We start from the raw sequence: 19,048 nt of genomic DNA, 5'->3' as shown, positions 1-19,048 counted from the left end.
GCCTATAAAGCAAGATCTTACCTGGCATGGACTCCGGAACAGAAATGTGGTTCACTTTCTTGGACTGGACTCTTCAGTGATTGGCCGCCTTCTGGCCAATCTTGCTTTTTTCCAGATCAATGTGCTGCTCCAGGCCTTCATCTCGCAGCTGAAGTTGGAGGGCTTTGCGCTAATGGCGGACATGGTATATGTCACACAGGTGAGAGCAGAGTGGTGCTGCCAGAAGAGACCTGAGCAGCTCGCAGCTGTGTGCTGGTGTGCATCTTGGAGAAGGGAGGCCTGACCCTAGTGAGGGGGAAAGAAGGCCAAGTTTTGCCCTATTTGGCTCGTTGGTTCATGTGCGTCTGGTATAGCCACTCTGTGTCACTGACCTTAAGTATGTGGAGAGATAGGGCCTTAAGAGAGAGTGCTGCAGAGAGCCACAAAACGTGGTGTCTGCTTTCCTACAGGGAATGACTTCCCACTGTGGCTGCTGGGCTCAGATGTAGATCCGGAAACGGCAGAAGGCTCTTAGCTATGCTTGGTCTTTATCTGTAAGGGCAAGTCACTGGCATCCTTACTCCTGCTAGATCCCTAGTGCTAAGTGAGCCGGAGCTTTAAAATCGTGCAGTGAGTATTGAGTGAAGATGCACGGTGAGCTCGAGCTGCACTTTCTGACGGTTCCGCGTTTGGCAAGCACCTCCTATAAAGGGGAACGGTAATTACGGAGGGACTTGGTTCGTGCGTGGTGTGCCTCACCGCATCAGAGCTTGAGGTAGTTAAGCCACGTGTCGGGTGGCTTCATGAGGTCCGGGGATAGTGGGGACTTAACAGAGGGAATGCTTTCTCTTTCCCAGTCGGCTGGCCGGTTGATGCGTGCCATCTTTGAGATCGTCCTGAACCGAGGTTGGGCGCAGCTTACGGACAAGACGCTGAATCTCTGCAAGATGATTGACAAGCGCATGTAAGGGCCCGGGGAGCTGGAAGCTGGTCACCGTGAGCTAAGGTCCCAGGCTGAGGGTGTGGTGGGGAATCCTTGGAGTGCTCTTATCTCTGAGGCCCTCACGCCTGAAGTGGGACTTGGACTTGGGTGAAAGTTGACAAGAGGGAAGGCCCTTTGGGTGGAGCCCAGGGGTGGGGGGAAAGGGGTGGGGAGTGATGGCTTGCAAGTGTCGCTGCTGGTGTGGTTCCCGGAGCTTTCCATTAACGACTGTGTTTTGTGTGGTCACGGCTAATCTGTTGGAAGCCATGGTGAGGGCCATTTGTAACACAAGGGACTGACGGAGATGTGTCCCTCCTGGCTAGGTGGCAGTCCATGTGTCCTCTGCGCCAGTTCCGGAAACTCCCTGAGGAAGTAGTGAAGAAGATCGAGAAGAAAAACTTCCCCTTTGAGCGTCTGTATGACCTGAATCATAATGAGATAGGTGTGCGGGAAGCTCTCCTCTTTCTCCTTACTGCTCAGACATCTTTCTAAGCCTTCTTACTTCCCAGTTCCGGGGCCTGGTGCCCTGTTGTCCTGTGTTCACTTCTCACAGCCCACTGACGTGACTTTGAATCCTCTGGGCTGCCCTAAGAGTGAGGGGCGGGAGTCTGTGCACGGGAGTGGAATGTGCCCCTTGCCCTCAGGGCCCAGTTTGCAGCCCTGCTCAGCAGGCTGGGCCGCAGCCGCTGTACTCTCGTGTCCTCCTAGGGGAGCTTATCCGCATGCCGAAGATGGGGAAGACCATCCACAAGTACGTCCACCTCTTCCCCAAGTTGGAGTTGTCGGTGCACCTGCAGCCCATCACACGCTCCACCCTGAAAGTGGAGCTGACCATCACGCCGGACTTCCAGTGGGATGAGAAGGTGAGGCCTCGCTCGGTGGAGGCTCGCAGAATGCTCCCGAGGAGAGCTGGATCGGAGCTGTGAGTCCACGCTGGCTCACGTCCTTTTACTTGTGCTTGTATTGACAGGTTCACGGGTCATCCGAGGCATTCTGGATTCTGGTGGAAGATGTGGACAGTGAGGTGATACTCCACCATGAGTATTTTCTACTCAAGGCCAAGTATGCCCAGGATGAGCACCTCATTACGTTCTTCGTGCCTGTCTTTGAACCGCTGCCCCCTCAGTACTTCATCCGAGTGGTGTCTGACCGCTGGCTCTGTGAGTGTGTCTCTACGTGGTCCCATAGGGGCACGTCTTCTGGGCGATCATAGGAGTGTCTTGGCCTTTGGACTGGACTAGACTTCGTGGGGTCGCAGCGATATGACCTGCTGTTGCCTTGGGGTTTCCAGCGGGCATGGAGGGGCTCTGAGGGGCCATTAGGTAAGGGAGGACTGCTCATGACCCCTCCCGTTTCTGTTCTGGCAGCTTGTGAGACCCAGCTGCCTGTCTCCTTCCGGCACCTGATCCTACCGGAGAAGTACCCGCCTCCAACCGAGCTTCTGGACCTGCAGCCCTTGCCTGTGTCTGCCCTGAGAAACAGCGCCTTTGAGAGCCTTTACCAGGACAAATTTCCTTTCTTCAACCCCATCCAGACCCAAGGTAGGCATTTCCATCCCCAGGAGGTCATTTCCTTTGGGGGCCTTTTAAGGTCCCCTGGACACAGATAACGTCCCACGGCAAGAAGGGAAGTGGGGCGCTCAGGTAGACGGAGCTCGGCGTGCCGACTGAGAGCACACCGGGACTTTTCCCCTCTCAGTCCTTGGTTGCTGTTAGATTTCCTTTGCTTGTCTGCACATGCCACTGGGGAGGGTCAGTAGAACAAGGTGTTACGAGGGTACATTGTTGTTTCTCAGGCTCAGGAGGCTGGATCCGTGCTCCTGTTGCTCAAGTATTGAGCCAGCGTGTGCAGCACTGACGGAAGCCTCCTTCCCCTCATTGTTTTCAGTAACAGCCACGTTCAGAGTATGCCCTGTTGCCTGAGTACTTTTGGCTGAGTGCATCTGGGTGTTTCTGTTTTATGCCTTCCGCCGATGCTGTGAGGGATTCACTGTCGGTGGTACTGCTATTCGTGTCCCGTTTCACAGATGAGGAAGCTCGGCAGGGAGGGGCACGTCAGCTGAACCAGCTAATAAACAGAACTTGGACTTCAGCCAGTCTTAATGCCAGGACTTTGGCTTTACTTTCTTCTTTATTAGACCGTTTCCAGGGACCACAGGAGAGTGTTGGAGGGGCAGAGAAAGGTAGCCAGTCCCTTTTTGTTCTGCATCCTGGTCCCTGAGAGGACTGGCAGAGAAGCACAGGATACTTGGCCTCCTTCCCTCTGCCATCCTGCAGATCTCCACGCTACCCCACCTCTTGGTCCGGGCTCCAGCCCTGTTGCCTGTGTGTGAGAGGGAGAAAATGGGGGGAGAGGTGGAGTAGGCCGACTGCAGGTAGAGGCCCTGATGCCACCCCCTTCGTGGTTGGCGCTTGACAGCTGACTGACTGGCTGAGTTTCTCCTGGTGTCCTCTGTTCTAAGGAGTGGTCTGAGTCTCTTCTCTCCTCGGTGTCTCCCCCCCCCCCCCGCTCTGCCGGCTTCCAGTGTTCAACACCGTCTACAACAGTGATGACAATGTGTTTGTGGGGGCCCCCACGGGCAGCGGGAAGACCATCTGTGCGGAGTTCGCCATCCTGCGGATGCTGCTGCAGAACTCGGAGGGGCGCTGTGTCTACATCACCCCCATGGAGGCCCTGGCGGAGCAGGTACGTGGCATGGTGCTGGGTCACGTGCGAACCTGCCTGGAAGCTGTTTTCCTCTGAGCCCAGATCAGAATTCTCTAAGCCCTTGAAATTTGCAGGGTGATTTGTGGCAAGACCCTTCTTGCTTTTGTTGGTGTCCTCGGTGCGTGTACTGCAGGAAAACTCTACTGTCCTTTAAAGGTTAATGTGGGATTAGAAAGTAGTTTGAGGTGCACAGAGCAACAAGTCTCTCTGTTTGGCTTCTCAGGCTCTTCTCGTTAAAAGTGAAACGATGCCTGGCCTGATGTTTTTCTGCCTTTCCTGCGTGCCAGGTTTACATGGACTGGTATGAGAAGTTCCAGGACAGGCTCAACAAGAAGGTGGTGCTCCTGACGGGGGAGACCAGCACAGACCTGAAGCTCCTGGGCAAGGGCAATATCATCATCAGCACCCCTGAGAAGTGGGACATCCTTTCCCGGCGGTGGAAGCAGCGCAAGAATGTCCAGAACATCAACCTCTTTGTGGTGGATGAAGTCCACCTTATCGGGGGCGAGAATGGGGTATGGCTTGACCTTGAAGCACAGAGGGGGAGCTGTGATTGGCTGAGTGGCCTTGGCATTGGGACTTACGTTTGGGTCTGAGGCCAGAGACTAGGTGCTGCTTCCAAAAGGATTCTGCTTATCTCTTTATTCCAGAGGGACAGTGTGAGACTTCTTAGGTCATATTCTTGGAAAGTAGCGTTGCTTAGTGGAGATTGGCTGCTATGGCGAAGGTGAAACCAAAGATAGGCGAGGACCCTAATTAGAAGGAAGAGTGAGGCGATCATTTCGAGGCGGTTGGGTCAGACGGACAGGCTAACTCAGGGTGCAGGCTGGGGATGGGGTGCGTGGGCCTGTAGTGACTCCCTCCCCGTGTCCCAGCCTGTCTTAGAAGTGATCTGCTCCCGGATGCGCTACATCTCCTCCCAGATTGAGCGACCCATTCGCATCGTGGCACTTAGCTCCTCGCTCTCGAACGCTAAGGACGTGGCCCACTGGCTGGGGTGCAGTGCCACCTCTACTTTCAATTTCCACCCGAACGTGCGCCCTGTGCCCTTGGAGCTGCACATCCAGGTAGGGCCCGCTCTCCCCGCGCCTACGTGGCCTCACGTCGGAGGACCAGCTCTCACTTCTGTCTCTTCGTTTCCCTCGGTCTCCAGGGCTTCAACATCAGCCACACACAAACTCGCCTGCTCTCCATGGCCAAGCCCGTGTACCATGCTATCACCAAACACTCTCCCAAGAAGCCGGTCATTGTCTTTGTTCCGTCCCGAAAGCAGACTCGCCTCACTGCCATCGACATCCTCACCACGTGTGCGGCGGATATCCAGCGGCAGAGGTGGGGGGCTGTGGAGTTGGGTCACTGAGGTTGGCTCACCCTGCAGGGCGCTCTGTGTATGAGGGTGGGTGTTGGCCCCATTAGGTCAGGGGCCAGCCAGCGGTGTAGTTGGAAGGGTCTTGCCGGGGATGGGAAGGGCTCCGAGCTGAATCTGTGCCCGTACTGCCTAGGTTCTTGCACTGCACCGAGAAGGATCTGATCCCGTACCTGGAGAAGCTAAGTGACAGCACGCTCAAGGAAACACTGTTAAATGGGGTGGGCTACCTGCACGAGGGGCTCAGCCCCATGGAGCGACGCCTGGTGGAACAGCTCTTCAGCTCAGGTGCAGAAAGTCTTGTGGCCCAGGGGAGGTTCTGTCTGAGAGTGTCGGGCGATGGGTACGCGACTTTAAGACATGGGTGATCCTTCCAGCACGTGCATCATCGTCAAAATACTTTTCCGATTATTTTATCTCTTACCTCATTTGATCCGCTCAGCAGTCTCATGATACGGATCGAATATCATGCCTTCCTGCTAGATGAGAAAACAGGCACGTAAGGTGGTATTACTTTAAAACCTGGTTTTCTAGACCAGGACCTTTGACCAGTAGACCTGGTTTCCCATGGATACCACACTCACCAAGGTTGGTAGATCTTAGAGGTGTAGTAAATGCTAGAACTGTGAGTCTCGTCCGGGTGGTCTGTGTGCTCCTGTCCCTCTTGACCTGTGGCATTCCACGCAGGGTGTTCTCTCTGACACTGTTGGGTGGAGCTGCGGTGGACGTGCTCCTGCCACAGTTGGTTACTGGCACTCTTCGATGCTTGAACCCGTCACTCCCAGCTCGGTTTTGCTGCCACGTACTGAGCCAGCCCATGACTGAGGTGGTGTTAGCGCTTTCCAGTCAGCAAGGCCAGGCTGACAGGCAGATGGCTAAGCCTCGCTTTCCCTGGGCTTGGAATTCTGTTCCGGGATTACCCTGTTTCCTGTAGGGTAGTCTCCTGAGCAGGGCAATGGCAGCTTGGAGCCACCTCTTACAGCATTGTGTTAGCCCTTACGCATTATTCGGGCTCACTCTCAGCAGGCTTTGCTGTGAGTTCTGACGCGTAGCACAGGGTGAGCCCCCTACCGGCGCAGGAGACAGATCCTCCCAGAGAGCCCTGCACTCAGTCTTCTCCCCTCTGCCACTCAGGGGCCATCCAGGTGGTGGTAGCTTCTCGGAGTCTCTGCTGGGGCATGAATGTGGCCGCCCACCTGGTGATCATCATGGACACCCAGTACTACAACGGCAAGATCCACGCGTGAGTCTCGCTGTGCTCTGCGGTAATGGGAACCTTCCTCCTAAGAGGAACGTAACATCTGCAGATCCAGAAATGATGAAGGAAACGTGTTAGGGAGATAAACTGCCAGCTGAGATTCCCCCATAGCCAGGTGTCTGAGAGTTTTCAGTCTCAGGACCTACGCTCACTTTTGCTTCTGGGGTCGGTGTGTTGTATTTCAGCAAGTTGGAAAACCAGGAAGTTCGAGCTAGAGATGAGGTAGTTAACTCGTTTATTTTATAGGTTGGGAAAGTGACGTGGTCCAAGTCAAACACCTTTGTGGTGACAAGAAGTAGAAGGTTTGGTTTTTCTCAGAAAAAGCTTGAATGATTTGATTCTTAATAATAATTTGTTCTCAAAATGTAGTTTTTTTTTTTTTTCTGAAGTGGATTATTTATGGTTTATCTTTAATGTCTGAAATTCCTTCTAGGTTTGGATTTCAGTTAGGTGACTTGCTAACTCATGAAATATGCAGTTGTTTGGGAAGCTTGACTTAATATATATTTGATCCTTGATGAGGGAGTTACTCGCTTTTGGCACACGCTGGGTTTGTAGCTCTGGTTCAGGGACCCTGAGCAGCAAAGTCCCAACTCTTACCCTTGAAAACTGCAATGATCTAGAGATATGTGAAACTGGTACCTGAGCACAAGAAGTCCTAACCACAGGGGTTAGCTGTAATTTGATGCTATCCCCCATGTTCGCACTGTATTCTCTGCTATCGAGGGGGTCCAGGCCTCCTGAGTGTGGTCTCTGTGTTGATGCACCTTTGTCGCCTTTCATCTCTTCTGTCCCCAGGTATGTGGATTACCCCATCTACGATGTGCTTCAGATGGTGGGGCATGCCAACCGCCCTTTGCAGGATGACGAGGGGCGCTGTGTTATCATGTGCCAGGGCTCCAAAAAGGTCAGTCCTGGCCTCGGGTACCCTCTTGAGATCGTGGGCTTCAGAGGAGAGTCTTTAATAGGTGTCTTTTCTTGTTTACGTTCTTTCTGTCAACTTCTGTTTCTTTTATTTTCCATATTGCTTTTGTAATAAGCCTTTCAGCCACTTGGAATTTTGTAGCCCTTTGTTTTTGCTGCCATTGTTGATCTCACGTGTTGAGGTCTTTACTTTCTTGCTGGTTCTTCATGTACTGTGAGGCCTGCGTGATTTGCTATATCCCTGTTCCTGTTGTGAGAGTAACTAAGATACCGGTGGGAACAGGCATACACACCCAACATTCGCTTACACGCACACCCAGCATTCTGCTTACATGCCCAGCATTCCAGGTGCAGACCCAGTTCACCTTGTTGGTACAATGATTTCTTCCATTGTTCCACAGGTGTTCTAGCTGTGTCTGTCACACAAGGGCTGTTTCCTGTTGATTTGCCCTTCTTTGTGACGATGTTGTCACTGACTATATTACTCTCTCTCCTTTTCCAATGCACAGGATTTCTTCAAAAAGTTCTTGTATGAGCCATTGCCAGTAGAGTCCCATCTGGACCACTGTATGCACGACCACTTCAACGCTGAGATTGTCACCAAGACCATCGAGAACAAGCAGGACGCCGTGGACTACCTGACCTGGACCTTCCTGTACCGCCGCATGACCCAGAACCCCAATTACTACAACCTGCAGGGTCAGCGTGCTCAGAGGACACGGTGTCCTTCTGTGGTTCTCCTGGTGCTTGCCGGCCATCTCCCGCTGACTCCCTGCTTCTCTCACCTTCACAGGCATCTCGCATCGTCACCTGTCTGACCACTTGTCCGAGCTCGTGGAGCAGACCCTGAGTGACTTGGAGCAGTCCAAGTGCATCAGCATTGAGGACGAGATGGACGTGGCGCCCCTGAACCTGGGCATGATCGCTGCTTACTATTACATCAACTACACCACCATTGGTGAGGGGCCGGCAGGGGTTGCTGTCTGGGGAGCCCAAGCTAAAGAAGTCTCTTGCGGGGGCCTGCAGCCCACCCGGATGAGCGAGCCCAGGGCTTCCAGTGCCCCGTGTGTCGTTCAGAGGGATGGATCGTAGGGTAGTGCAGGGTAAGGCAGCCCAGGCAGTTAACTCTCCACCCTCCTCCTCTTCTGACTTCTCCACTTTCTCCTCCTCCTTGGCTGTCAGAGCTCTTCAGTATGTCCCTGAATGCCAAGACCAAGGTGCGAGGGCTTATTGAGATCATCTCCAACGCGGCGGAGTACGAGAACATTCCCATCCGGCACCATGAAGATAACCTCCTGCGGCAGGTGAGGACATCTTGGGTTCAGGATAACATCTTTAGACTTGAAACTTGGCCTGTGTGCCCAGAGCACATGGTGTCCTTGTCAGCACAAGAAGACCCCAACATATCCCCCACACTTCTCTGTTTTGAAGGGTTGTGAGCTTGGGGCAGGTGGTGCCTTGGGCCCAAGAGCTGTTCTCAGGTTCGTCACCAGCTATTTTTCTTCCCCCTCCAGTTGGCTCAGAAGGTCCCCCACAAGCTGAATAACCCGAAGTTCAATGATCCGCATGTCAAGACCAACCTGCTTCTGCAAGCTCACCTGTCCCGCATGCAGCTGAGTGCTGAGCTGCAGTCGGATACAGAGGAAATCCTCAGCAAGGTAGGTGTGGGTGCAGGTGTGGGCGTGGAGCGGAGGGGCCAGGGGTGGCCTATGAAGTCGCGGTTCTAACTGTGCCTTCTCTTGCACTCCTTTCGCTGTTCAGGCAATCCGGCTCATCCAGGCCTGTGTGGATGTCCTTTCCAGCAACGGGTGGCTTAGCCCTGCTCTGGCAGCTATGGAGCTGGCCCAGATGGTCACCCAGGCCATGTGGTCCAAGGACTCCTACCTGAAACAGCTGCCGCACTTCACCTCGGAGCATATTAAACGTTGCACAGACAAGGTGAGCTGGGTCTGGACCTGGACAGCTGGGCGGCTGAGCTAAGTGTCCTGGGAGGTGGGGCCAGTTGAAGGGGTTGTGGGAGGTGAGTCACGGTAGGGAGAGTTGGAGTTTCTCAGTTTCTCTGAGGGTGTTACATACTGGGATACCGGAGAGCCTGACAGTGTACAGTCGTGGGCTGCGTTCTTCCTGAAGCCGTGTCTTTACATGATCTGATGGCACAGGAAGGAAAATTAGCAGCTGTTTGGAGCCAGGTTTCATTTGCTGTTAGTATGTGCTCTCCTTCCCTGACCTCTGAATGCCCACTGCAGGGAGTGGAGAGCGTGTTTGACATCATGGAGATGGAAGACGAAGAACGAAATGCGCTGCTGCAGCTGTCCGACAGCCAGATCGCAGACGTGGCCCGCTTCTGCAACCGCTACCCTAACATCGAGCTTTCGTACGAAGTGGTGGATAAGGACAGCATCCGCAGGTGAGCCTGGGCCGGCCAGGCGCCCTGCCCCCGGGGTCCCTGCTGGGCCCGGCGTGATGGTGCGCTCCGACCCCACTGCCTCGGTGCTGACGCGCCGCCCTGCCCTTCTCCCCGCAGCGGTGGGCCGGTGGTGGTGCTGGTGCAGCTGGAGCGAGAGGAGGAAGTCACAGGCCCTGTGATCGCGCCTCTCTTTCCGCAGGTGGGTCCTAGTAGCTGGACAGGAAAACCAGGTAGAAATGAAATGAATGAAAACCAGGTAGAAAACTTCCTGAAATTTCCTCCTGAAAGACAGTTGGATCTAACTAAGACGTTAAAACTGTCAAAAGGTATCTCAAATGAGCTCCATTTTTAAGTAGCAGTACGAGGTTTCTTCTGGAGGCTTTATCCATTGGCTCGCGTTCAGAGTTCAAGCGTACATTGTCAGTGGGGGAAGGAAGTTTAGAGTAATGACGAGACACAAGGCTGAGAATTAATACTGGGGCCATGGGTGGTTTGGTGGTTGTTGCGCTGGAAGACAATTCAGGTGACTGGTCATTGTTAAAAACATCGGTTATACAGTATTGTTAGTCTCTGTGATTGTTAAGATGAATTTTTTTTTAAACGACTCCGGGATAGTTGGGCTTTTCTAGTTGGTGTTTCTTCTCCTTTCTCACTGCCACTTCACTCGGCGTCCAGTTACTTGGTTCTTTACCACCTGAAAGAAAATCTGATCCCGTATATGAGAGAATATTTGAGGACCGAAAGCAGAAACGAGCTACACTGTAATGTTTCATTTTACAAACTAGTGGTTTAATAGGCTCTGGGGAAAGAGAGCTTTAAACTGGAATACTTGGACTTTCAGACAGGGATGGCCTGTTGTGGATCCTGTCTGGGGCGGGCTTTTCTCCATGTCAGCTGGTTTTGCTTATCTGCCATGGGTACTTTTTACTTAAAGGGGTCTCAGGAACTCCGCTGCCAGGCCCCAAGGACTAGATCTCTAATAGTGGAATCTTGGATTCATTGGCAAACGCTGAATGTCAGGAGAAGGTATTTTGGAATAAATAAGGAAATGAGCCAGAACCAATAGTGAGTTCATCCACTTAAAAACAGAGTTCATTTGAAATAACTTTTTGACCGTTTCGAAAGTCTTTGTTACACCAAATTGTCTTTTAGGAGGAAATTTTATTTCATTTTTTAAAAGATTTATGTATTTTATTTTATTTTTTAAGATTTTATTTATTTTGAGAGAGAGCAAGCGAGAGCACGAGCGAGGGGAAGGGGCAAAGGAAGAGAGAAAAGCAGATTTCCCGCTGAGTAGGATGTCCAGTGCAGGGCTTGATCACAGGACCCCAGGATCATGACCCGAGCCAAAGGCAGACTCTTAACCGACTGAGCCACCCAGGCGCCCCTTATTTATGTATTTTAGAGCAAGTGTGGTGGCGGGAGTGGGGGGGCAGAGGGAGAGAGAGAATCTCAGGCCAACTCCCCATTGAGTGAGGATCCGAACGGATATGAGTCTCGATCCCAGGACCCTGGGATGATGACCTGAGCTGCAATCAAGAGTTGGCCGCTTAACCGACTGAGCTGCCCAGACACCCCCCCTGCCAGGAGGAAATTTTAGAAAGCTTTCTGTCTGGTTTTTATTTCCCTACTTTTGTAACCATTCTCATGGTCTCATGGCCATCGCGTTTTACATGCTGAAATTCTTGGCTCTTGGTCACCGCAGAAACGTGAAGAGGGCTGGTGGGTGGTGATCGGCGATGCCAAGTCCAACAGCCTCATCTCCATCAAGAGGCTGACCCTGCAGCAGAAGGCCAAGGTGAGTGAACACTGGCCCCAGCATTTGTTCTGCGATGGGGTCAGGGTGAGAACTCTGCCCTCCCCACCCCACATCTGCTCGCCCTGATTTCTGCCTGCTTTCTCTAGGTGAAGCTTGACTTTGTGGCCCCAGCCACTGGTGCCCACAACTACACCCTGTATTTCATGAGTGATGCTTACATGGGATGTGACCAGGAATACAAATTCAGTGTGGACGTGAAGGAAGCGGAGACAGACAGTGACTCGGACTGAGTCCAGAGGCGCTTGCACGTACTCTTACCAAGAGGAGAGAATTGCACCTGAGTTAGGAACACGTACAGTTACGTGGGGACCAGGGCTGTTGCTGTGCGATCTGGCCAGTCAGTGCAGGTGCCGTCCCAGCCCCTTTCTCCTACTTGGCCCTCTTACTCCCTTGCCGTCTAGACTTGGGATCCAGTGTCTGCAGGTGTCCTGTAGTTGTCGAGCATAAACTATGTACAGCATTTTTAGGCATGTTCTGTGTAGTTCCTTTTGTCAGACATTCTAATAAAATAACTTGGAAAAACCGTTTGTCTTTGCAGTGTTCCCAAATTAAAGTTTCTTTTCTCTGCCTAAGGCCCTTGGCCAAAAACATTTGGATTTTTAGCCACTGAACTTGCTCATAATGAATACTTCTAGAGGACAAGTCTGCTCTTTAGTTGGGCTGTCACCTGCAGCCTTTCCTGTCAGTGTAGAGAGGGAACAAGGTTAGATAGCTGTCAGAGTTATGCCCTTTTCTCCCACCTCTGTTGTTACCCAGATATCAGCACTACTGTAGGAACTAACACTGAACTCGAGTCTCCCAAGATCTGCAGTGTCCCCTCCCATAAGGAGGCAGTACCAGAAAGGAGATTAAAACACACCAGCTGGGTGTGGCCCAGTCTTGGTAAACCAATTCTGTGATCTGCATTTACAAATTTTCCTCTTCAGATTCTTGCCTTCTGTTGTTTAGGAATAAATGTGCATAAAGTTGGAAGATAATTTTCAAGCATAGTGTCTCTAGGTCGGCAGTTTTCAAGTAAGAGGACAAAAAATACCCCCAAAGATATTTTATCACCTTGGTTATATCTATTGATGTTTACTATATTAGGGATTAAAACAATTTAATGCATTAAAAATAATTTTTAAGATTTTATTTCTTTAATTAGAGCACAAGCAGGAGGAGCGGCAGAGGGAGCGGGAGCAGCAGGCCTCTCTCTCCGTGGGGCAGGGAGCATGATGCGGGGCTCTATCCCAGAACCCTGGGATCATGACCTGAGCTGCAGACAGACGCTTAACCGACTGACCACCCAGGTGCCTCGGTAACTTAATATTTTATGAAAAATACCTTCTGAAACAAATCCGGGGAGAAGACAGCATTTTACATTTTTACAAATCTCATTAGGTCACGTCTGCTGTAATGAAAGACATTCTCATAGCTATTCCTGTAATTTTGTATTTGTTGACGTCAAATGAACTAGAACTGTCTTTACACAGATACGAAACCAGACAAGGGTTTTTAAAGCCTTTTCAGGTAATTAGCCGTTTGATATTACACTGAGACTCCACAAGTGAGTTTTTTAAAGGCAGTGTGGAATCTACAACCTTATCAAATAAACTTGCTCTACTCTGTTGCATTAAAACCACTGGTCTTGGGGCGCCTGGGTGGTGTAGTCACTTAGGCATCTGACTTGGTTTCACCTCAGGTCATGATGTCTGGGTCATGACATAGAGCTCCACGTTGGGCTCTGCTTGGTGTGGCGTTTGTTTGAGATTCTCTGCCTCTGTCCCTCCCACTTGTGCTGTGTGTCTCTCTCAGATCTTTTTAAAAACCCCCAAAAAACCACTGGTCTTACGCTTTTTTTTTTTTACGATGTTATTTGAAAGAGAGCACAAGCAGGGGAAGGAGAGGGAGAAGCAGACTCCTTGCTGAACAAGGAGCGTGACACGGGGCTCGATCCCAGGACCCTGGGATTGTGACCTGAGCAGAAGGCAGATGTTTAACCCACTGAGCCACCCAGGCACCACCACCCCCCTGCTTTTTAAAACATTTTATTTGTTTGGTCTTACACTTTGAATGAATTTCTTAACCATGAAAGATTTCATAATATCATGCATTAGTCATTTGGAAAATGTTGGTTCACTGATTTCGGCAGATCTTCCAAATGACACATTTCATCATACAGACTGCATCTGTTAATACCACCAGTCTCCTCAGAAGAGCAAGCGCTGGGAAGATGTCAAGCTCACGGTGGCAATACAAGGTTTCGAAAATTCTAATTTTTGCTTAAGAGCTTTATTGTTTCATTGGCAACACTACCAGTTTCCCTTGACGCGAAAGGCTCACTCCATCCACGTCCCAGAAAATGTCTGCCAGGTAAGCCAAGTCTAACTAACGTAATTTGCTAATTTTTTTCAAGTCAAAATGGGGCCACGAAGACAGTTCAGCTTACACAACTGCTTTTTGTCAGGACAGCCTTACTTCAGTGTGTGGCAGGAGGGCTTTATCCTGCTTTCCACGGCCGGCGTGTTAGCTTGTGTTCTCGGGTCAAGATTTAACAGTGTTTAGTGGGTTCTATCCAGGGCATTTGTAAACGAGGCTGCCACGGTTTCTACCGTGAGGGCAAGGCAGTGAAGACGACGGCCACTAGTATGAGGTGCCACTGCCTTGATTCCTGCCACAGCTGACCGCACAGGTCCCCTGAAAGGCTCTCGGGAACCACAGCGGGAGCCACTGCAAGGCACCGCCCTGGCTGTCTTTCCAAAACCTAAGGTCCTGATTTCTGTGGTATAAACAATCAGGTGAAGGCTGTAGCTCTGGGGACAGTCCTCAAGTCAAAACCCATTTGGAAGTGACTTTCAGAGGACAACTTGAATGAGATCGAAGAAGTGATAGCTTAAGGAGTGGTTCTCTACCTTTTTTCATTATCATGCCCCTAATGAGCCTTATTAGGTCTTTTTTCTATTTGCCTCCACCACAAAAATTTAATACTGGTGGTTCATTAGCCACAAATTATGGTCTCTAATATTTTCATGCCTCCCACCCAAGAACCGACTTTCAGCCCCACTGAGAATGTATGGCCTGTAGCCAGTAGTAACTCCCTCTTAGGGTTCACGCCCTTCCCCATTTATTTTTCGGCATTCGCAGTTGCCACCGCAGCATACCTGCACAGAAGACACAACGGCGTTTCTAAGGGAAAGCAGAAGCATGTCTTACTCTAAACCAGCCTACATTAAAAAATGTCCTGCAGTACTGAATGTCTAAAATGTAAGGATCTACCCAGAAATAAGGAAGGCAGAACCTATTTCTAGAAAAGCACTCGCCATGGAATTCTTTTAAGCTGTGAATGTCCTTATGAAATAGGACTTGGGACTCAGATGACCTATTTCTAGAAAGCTTCCTGTTTCTGAAAAGGCTAAGATGTACCCCCTTCTACACAGAGATAAGGTGGCTATAAAGACTCTAGGCACCCCCCAAAACTGAACACTGTGCCCTCAAGCAAGCAAAAGCTGTAGCATAACCACAACGCACTGAAGTTCTGTAGCTCTTCACCGAGGGCCGCATGTCATAGGAGGGGAAGAGGGAGTGGTTCTGTGGCTCTGCACGTCTACCCACGTCTGAATGGAAGAGAGCCAAGTTAGACGAAGGTCAAGGATGCTCCTCCTGGTCCTCTTGGGGCTGGGAAAGTCTTAAGACATTTTCTGGGGAACCATGATTCTGTTCGGAGTCAAGGTGGCTCAGATGCCTTCTGGTCGGTGATACTTCCAGAAGGCCACCTCTCCGTCATCACTGCAGGAGGCCAGAAGCCCCTGCTCCTTAGGGTTCCAGGCCACACAGTTGACATCCTGGGAATGGGCCTGAGGCAAGTGGGCTGTCAGGGAGAAGGTGGGCTGCTGTGGATCTGAGCTGGGATCCTCTTCAAACACACGGATGGCATCATCCCCGCAAGCTGTAGCCAGGGCCCCTGTCAGCTGACACCTGGGAGGAACGTGTGCATCAGTGAGTGTGGCTCCTCCCTCCCCAACGGGGCGGATCAGGCACAAGAGATCGGTTCTACTGTCCTTGGGCAGCTCTTCCCAAACAGCAGGCCTCAGCTCAAAGGCCATTATTGAAGAGCTTCCCTAACTAACGCAAGGCCACAGGCATCACCCCCTAATTCTTCGAGTGCTGCCATCTAGGTGAGGTTTCCCCAGTCAACCCAAAAAACTCCTTGATTCTGAACTGCACTTTGCTCACTTAGCCCAAGCAGCTTCCCTTATCGCAAGTCGTTCTTAACTATTTCTTTTCACAGGAATGGGCCGTTGATTTTTACCGTACTTCTCCTAAGGTCACTTTTGTCATTCCCAAATGTTTGCTAATATAAATACAGCTTAGATGCACATCACTATTTTCCTCGTCTAGGATTATTTCCTCCAGATAGATTCCTGCGGCCAGAACTGCCCTCTGACCACTCTCCTATATGAATAGTATGGCTTTCCTAGACTCCATTAAGGGGAGAGTCAGTGTTACCAAATCATAAAAACTGCAGCCAGGAATCCAATTTCAAGAATAACATTTCTGGATGTATGAGGCTGTGTGACACGCCCCCCCCTTCCCCAACACAAGGCTGGTGCTGCTCTCACAGCCTGTGATCTTGAAGTAGGTACAGGCCTGCGTCTGTAAGTCTGTCCCCTGCTCCTGTGAACCTCAGGCCAGCCGGCCCTAGACCAGCAGGGCAGACAGTCCGCCTGGCCTGCAGAAATGAAGGCAGCTGCCCTGCAGTCCAAGTACTCCCCAAGGTGGTAGACAGAACCACGGGGGTTTGTCTTCTCTAAAATCTCTCCAAACGGGTGGGTGTGGGGATGGAGGTCTTACCAAGCCACGTCGTAAATGGTCCTGGAGTGGAAGCCTGACAAAGTGCAGACACATTTCCAGCTGGGGTCAGAGCCGCTGCACGCCACCCCTGCACAACAGACTTCTCTTGAGCCTCACACAGGTCCGTGTCCTGGGCACCTTGGGAGGAGCTCCTCATCTGCCCTCCCTCACCCCCACCTTCAATCACGAGGACTCATTTTGGTTCCTCCGTCTCCATCCTTACTGATCTGCCTTACATACTGTGGTCAGGCAGGGATTTTTACAGAATTCTCAGAAGGCACGGCCCTGTTCTTTAAAAACTTTTTGCCGCAGACTATGTCTGACTAGTTAGCCTGACTTTTAAGGCCACCAACCAGCTCAGCCACCCAACCCACTCCCCAGATCCTTTATACCCTCTGCTCCATCTAAAGGAATCACGGTCCCTGGTGTAAATCTAGGCTTTTGCACCTTCAATGCCTTTGCTCATTCTGTTCTGTTTTCACCCAGAAGTCTCTTCTCCTGTTAAGTTTTTCCTGTCTTAAAATCCTATACACACTTTCAAGTTCGCATGAAATGGCTCCTCTTCCACATAGCCTTCCCTGACTCTGCCAGCACTGGCTCGGGAGCCCTCTCGTAGCACATCTCCCTTTCTACTCCAATTTGCTCTGATTCATCTCTGTGTGTTAGACCTTTAGTAGACTGTAAACCTCATGAGAGAGGAGTCCCCTTTAGCTCTCTGGCCCCTCACCTTGCTCGTTGTCCGGTAGATACTGGCGCCAGATACGCACAGTACGGTCATCACTGCAAGATGCCAAGCGCTGGCCACTGGGGTCAAAGGCTAAGCTCCACACAGTGGATTCATGGCCTTCCAGGGTGGCATAGCATACCCAATCATCCTCTTCCTCCCGGTAGAGCTTCACCGTGTCATCGTAGCTGGCAGAGGCTAACAGCTGAGGGGAGGCGGGAACACAGCACTTGTCTATAGGGCTTAGGAAGTGCCTATAGTTCCAATACCTCTCCCAGCTACGACAGTCCCAGGGATCTGTCTCTATAAAAGCATTAATAATGCCTTTTGTTCACAGATAGAGATCCCCATAAAAGGTTGAGGCTGAGAGCAGAGGAAGGCTGAGTACAACCCTCCACACCAAAATTCCTTCCCACCAAGGTACTTCACCTCACTCTTACCTCCTGGCTTGGGTGCCAAACCACATGCTTGACATCCTGTGTATGAGAGTTGAGGACACTGACACATTCATACTCGTCTTCTTCATCAACTGTGGGAGGGAAAAAGAAAGGAGCCCACGAGCTGACCCTATCGGACACAGAGGTAGATGTCTATTCACTGGCTCCCGACTGCATCTGGAAGGATCTAGACTCACCTTCCCAGACCCACACACTCTTATCTCGGCTGCAAGTGGCAAGGAGGTTGCCAGAAGGGGCCCAGGCCACTGACTTGACCTCATTTTCATGGCCCTCCAGAGTAGTTACACACTGTGAAAAGGGAAGAGGAACAAGAATCAAGCAACTAAGGTCCCTGGCGTTCTTTTCATAGGTGCAGTCGAGCTAGCCCAGGTTGGCTTAGGTTCCTGAACCAGCCCTGGGGAGCAAAAAGGCAACAATCCTGCTCCCATCCAGCCTGGTTACCTCAAAGTCATCCTGGTTCTTTTTCCAAATGCAAGTGGTAGCATCGAAACTGGCAGAGGCCAGGTAATTGCCACAGGGAGACCAGGCTACCTTCCGCACAGTGCGCTGGTGGCCTTCGGAAAGGACAGATTTGCAGATCCAGCTGTCACCTAAAAGCAAAGGACAGGCCAAGCTCTGGAGCTGGGTGCACAAGAAGGTGCAGACGCCTGGAGCCAAGCTGGGCTCAATAGGTGTATGTTATTAACAACGTGCTTTCAGAAACCAGTAACTGACTACTTCCTCTACTTCCTCTGCAGGCATCCTTCTAAAACAAATCTGAGGAGTCACTTTTCTGATTTAAAACTGTCAATGGCTCCCAAATGCCCTCAAGATAAAATTTAAACTTCACACTGGGTCGCAAATTACTCTGCTGACTACATTCCTACCACCCTTCTCTCCTCCTTTTCCGGTCTCAGCAACTATCAGAATTCCCTCAACAGTTCCAGCCCATTGACGAGTTTGCTTTCAATACTTGCCGACTCCCTCGCCCAAAAAGTCTTTCCCAGAGTGGATAACGTCTAACTTGAACGCGGCTTCTCCCCTCCTCCCCCATGGACTGTAACCTCATTCAGGTCGGCTTGCCCCAAAGGCTGCGCACTCCCTGAGCCCGGCACCCACACTACGCGCACGCTGAACCCTAGGCAGCAGGGGTCGTGCAGCGAGGCCGGGCCTGACCTTCCGTGCCCCAGATGCGGACTCTACGGTCACCACCGCACGACGCCAGCAGGGTTCCCGCGGGGTTCCAGGCCAAGAACCAGCAGCGGGAGTCCGGGTGGGCCGGGACGCGGCCCAGCAGCACCAGCGAGTCCTTCATGGCGGCCTAGAGCAGGGTGTGGAGGAAGTGGGCAGAGGCGGCCGTGCCGAAGGCGAGTCCCACGGTACAAACGCCCGCGACGCCCACTCCGGCCTCCGACGGCCGTCAGATTTCGCCGCTTCCGCTCGAGGGCCCGGGTCTTCCTGGGAACTGAAGTGCCCGCAGCTGCAGCCGCGCTGTCCTCTGGGAGTTGTAGTCAGCTTGCCACCCCCCCCTAGCGGCAAGCACCGCTGGGCAGCCTCGAACTACCAGTCCCGTGAGGCCCTGCGCAGGGAGCCGGCGGCGCGCCCAGGCTGTGACG

General features: G+C 51.7%; 2 protein-coding genes across 2 annotated transcripts in view; one reads left to right on the top strand and one right to left on the bottom strand.

Moving 5' to 3' along the window:
• SNRNP200 (small nuclear ribonucleoprotein U5 subunit 200) overlaps positions 1 to 11,964 on the top strand; it is a 29,191-nt gene extending 17,227 nt beyond the window's left edge. Inside the window, exons 24-45 of the mRNA XM_045808991.2 lie at positions 116 to 199; positions 837 to 943; positions 1,285 to 1,403; positions 1,670 to 1,824; positions 1,932 to 2,121; positions 2,329 to 2,502; positions 3,486 to 3,646; positions 3,955 to 4,182; positions 4,543 to 4,734; positions 4,821 to 4,999; positions 5,170 to 5,321; positions 6,168 to 6,276; positions 7,090 to 7,198; positions 7,725 to 7,914; positions 8,009 to 8,173; positions 8,398 to 8,519; positions 8,730 to 8,873; positions 8,977 to 9,153; positions 9,462 to 9,622; positions 9,740 to 9,821; positions 11,328 to 11,420; positions 11,528 to 11,964. Of these exons, the coding sequence (XP_045664947.1) occupies positions 116 to 199; positions 837 to 943; positions 1,285 to 1,403; positions 1,670 to 1,824; positions 1,932 to 2,121; positions 2,329 to 2,502; positions 3,486 to 3,646; positions 3,955 to 4,182; positions 4,543 to 4,734; positions 4,821 to 4,999; positions 5,170 to 5,321; positions 6,168 to 6,276; positions 7,090 to 7,198; positions 7,725 to 7,914; positions 8,009 to 8,173; positions 8,398 to 8,519; positions 8,730 to 8,873; positions 8,977 to 9,153; positions 9,462 to 9,622; positions 9,740 to 9,821; positions 11,328 to 11,420; positions 11,528 to 11,671 (3,237 nt within the window). The 3' untranslated portion in view covers positions 11,672 to 11,964. The remainder of the gene's footprint in view (positions 1 to 115; positions 200 to 836; positions 944 to 1,284; positions 1,404 to 1,669; positions 1,825 to 1,931; positions 2,122 to 2,328; positions 2,503 to 3,485; positions 3,647 to 3,954; positions 4,183 to 4,542; positions 4,735 to 4,820; positions 5,000 to 5,169; positions 5,322 to 6,167; positions 6,277 to 7,089; positions 7,199 to 7,724; positions 7,915 to 8,008; positions 8,174 to 8,397; positions 8,520 to 8,729; positions 8,874 to 8,976; positions 9,154 to 9,461; positions 9,623 to 9,739; positions 9,822 to 11,327; positions 11,421 to 11,527) is intronic.
• A 591-nt stretch (positions 11,965 to 12,555) lies between these two features.
• Positions 12,556 to 18,892, bottom strand: CIAO1 (cytosolic iron-sulfur assembly component 1). Its single transcript, XM_045808985.2, has 7 exons — positions 18,609 to 18,892; positions 17,895 to 18,043; positions 17,630 to 17,741; positions 17,436 to 17,524; positions 16,999 to 17,200; positions 16,272 to 16,359; positions 12,556 to 15,395 (listed from the first exon to the last, which is right to left on the bottom strand). Exons 1-7 carry the CDS (start codon positions 18,745 to 18,747, stop codon positions 15,155 to 15,157), a joined length of 1,020 nt encoding a protein of 339 aa, XP_045664941.1. The 5' UTR covers positions 18,748 to 18,892; the 3' UTR covers positions 12,556 to 15,154.
• Positions 18,893 to 19,048: the final 156 nt, after the last annotated feature.

The sequence above is a fragment of the Ursus americanus genome, chromosome 7, assembly GCF_024610735.1.
Source record: "Ursus americanus isolate L20-20 chromosome 7, mUrsAme1.1.p, whole genome shotgun sequence".
Taxonomy (NCBI): Eukaryota; Metazoa; Chordata; class Mammalia; order Carnivora; family Ursidae; genus Ursus; species Ursus americanus.
This window is presented reverse-complemented; position numbering and strand designations above follow the sequence as displayed.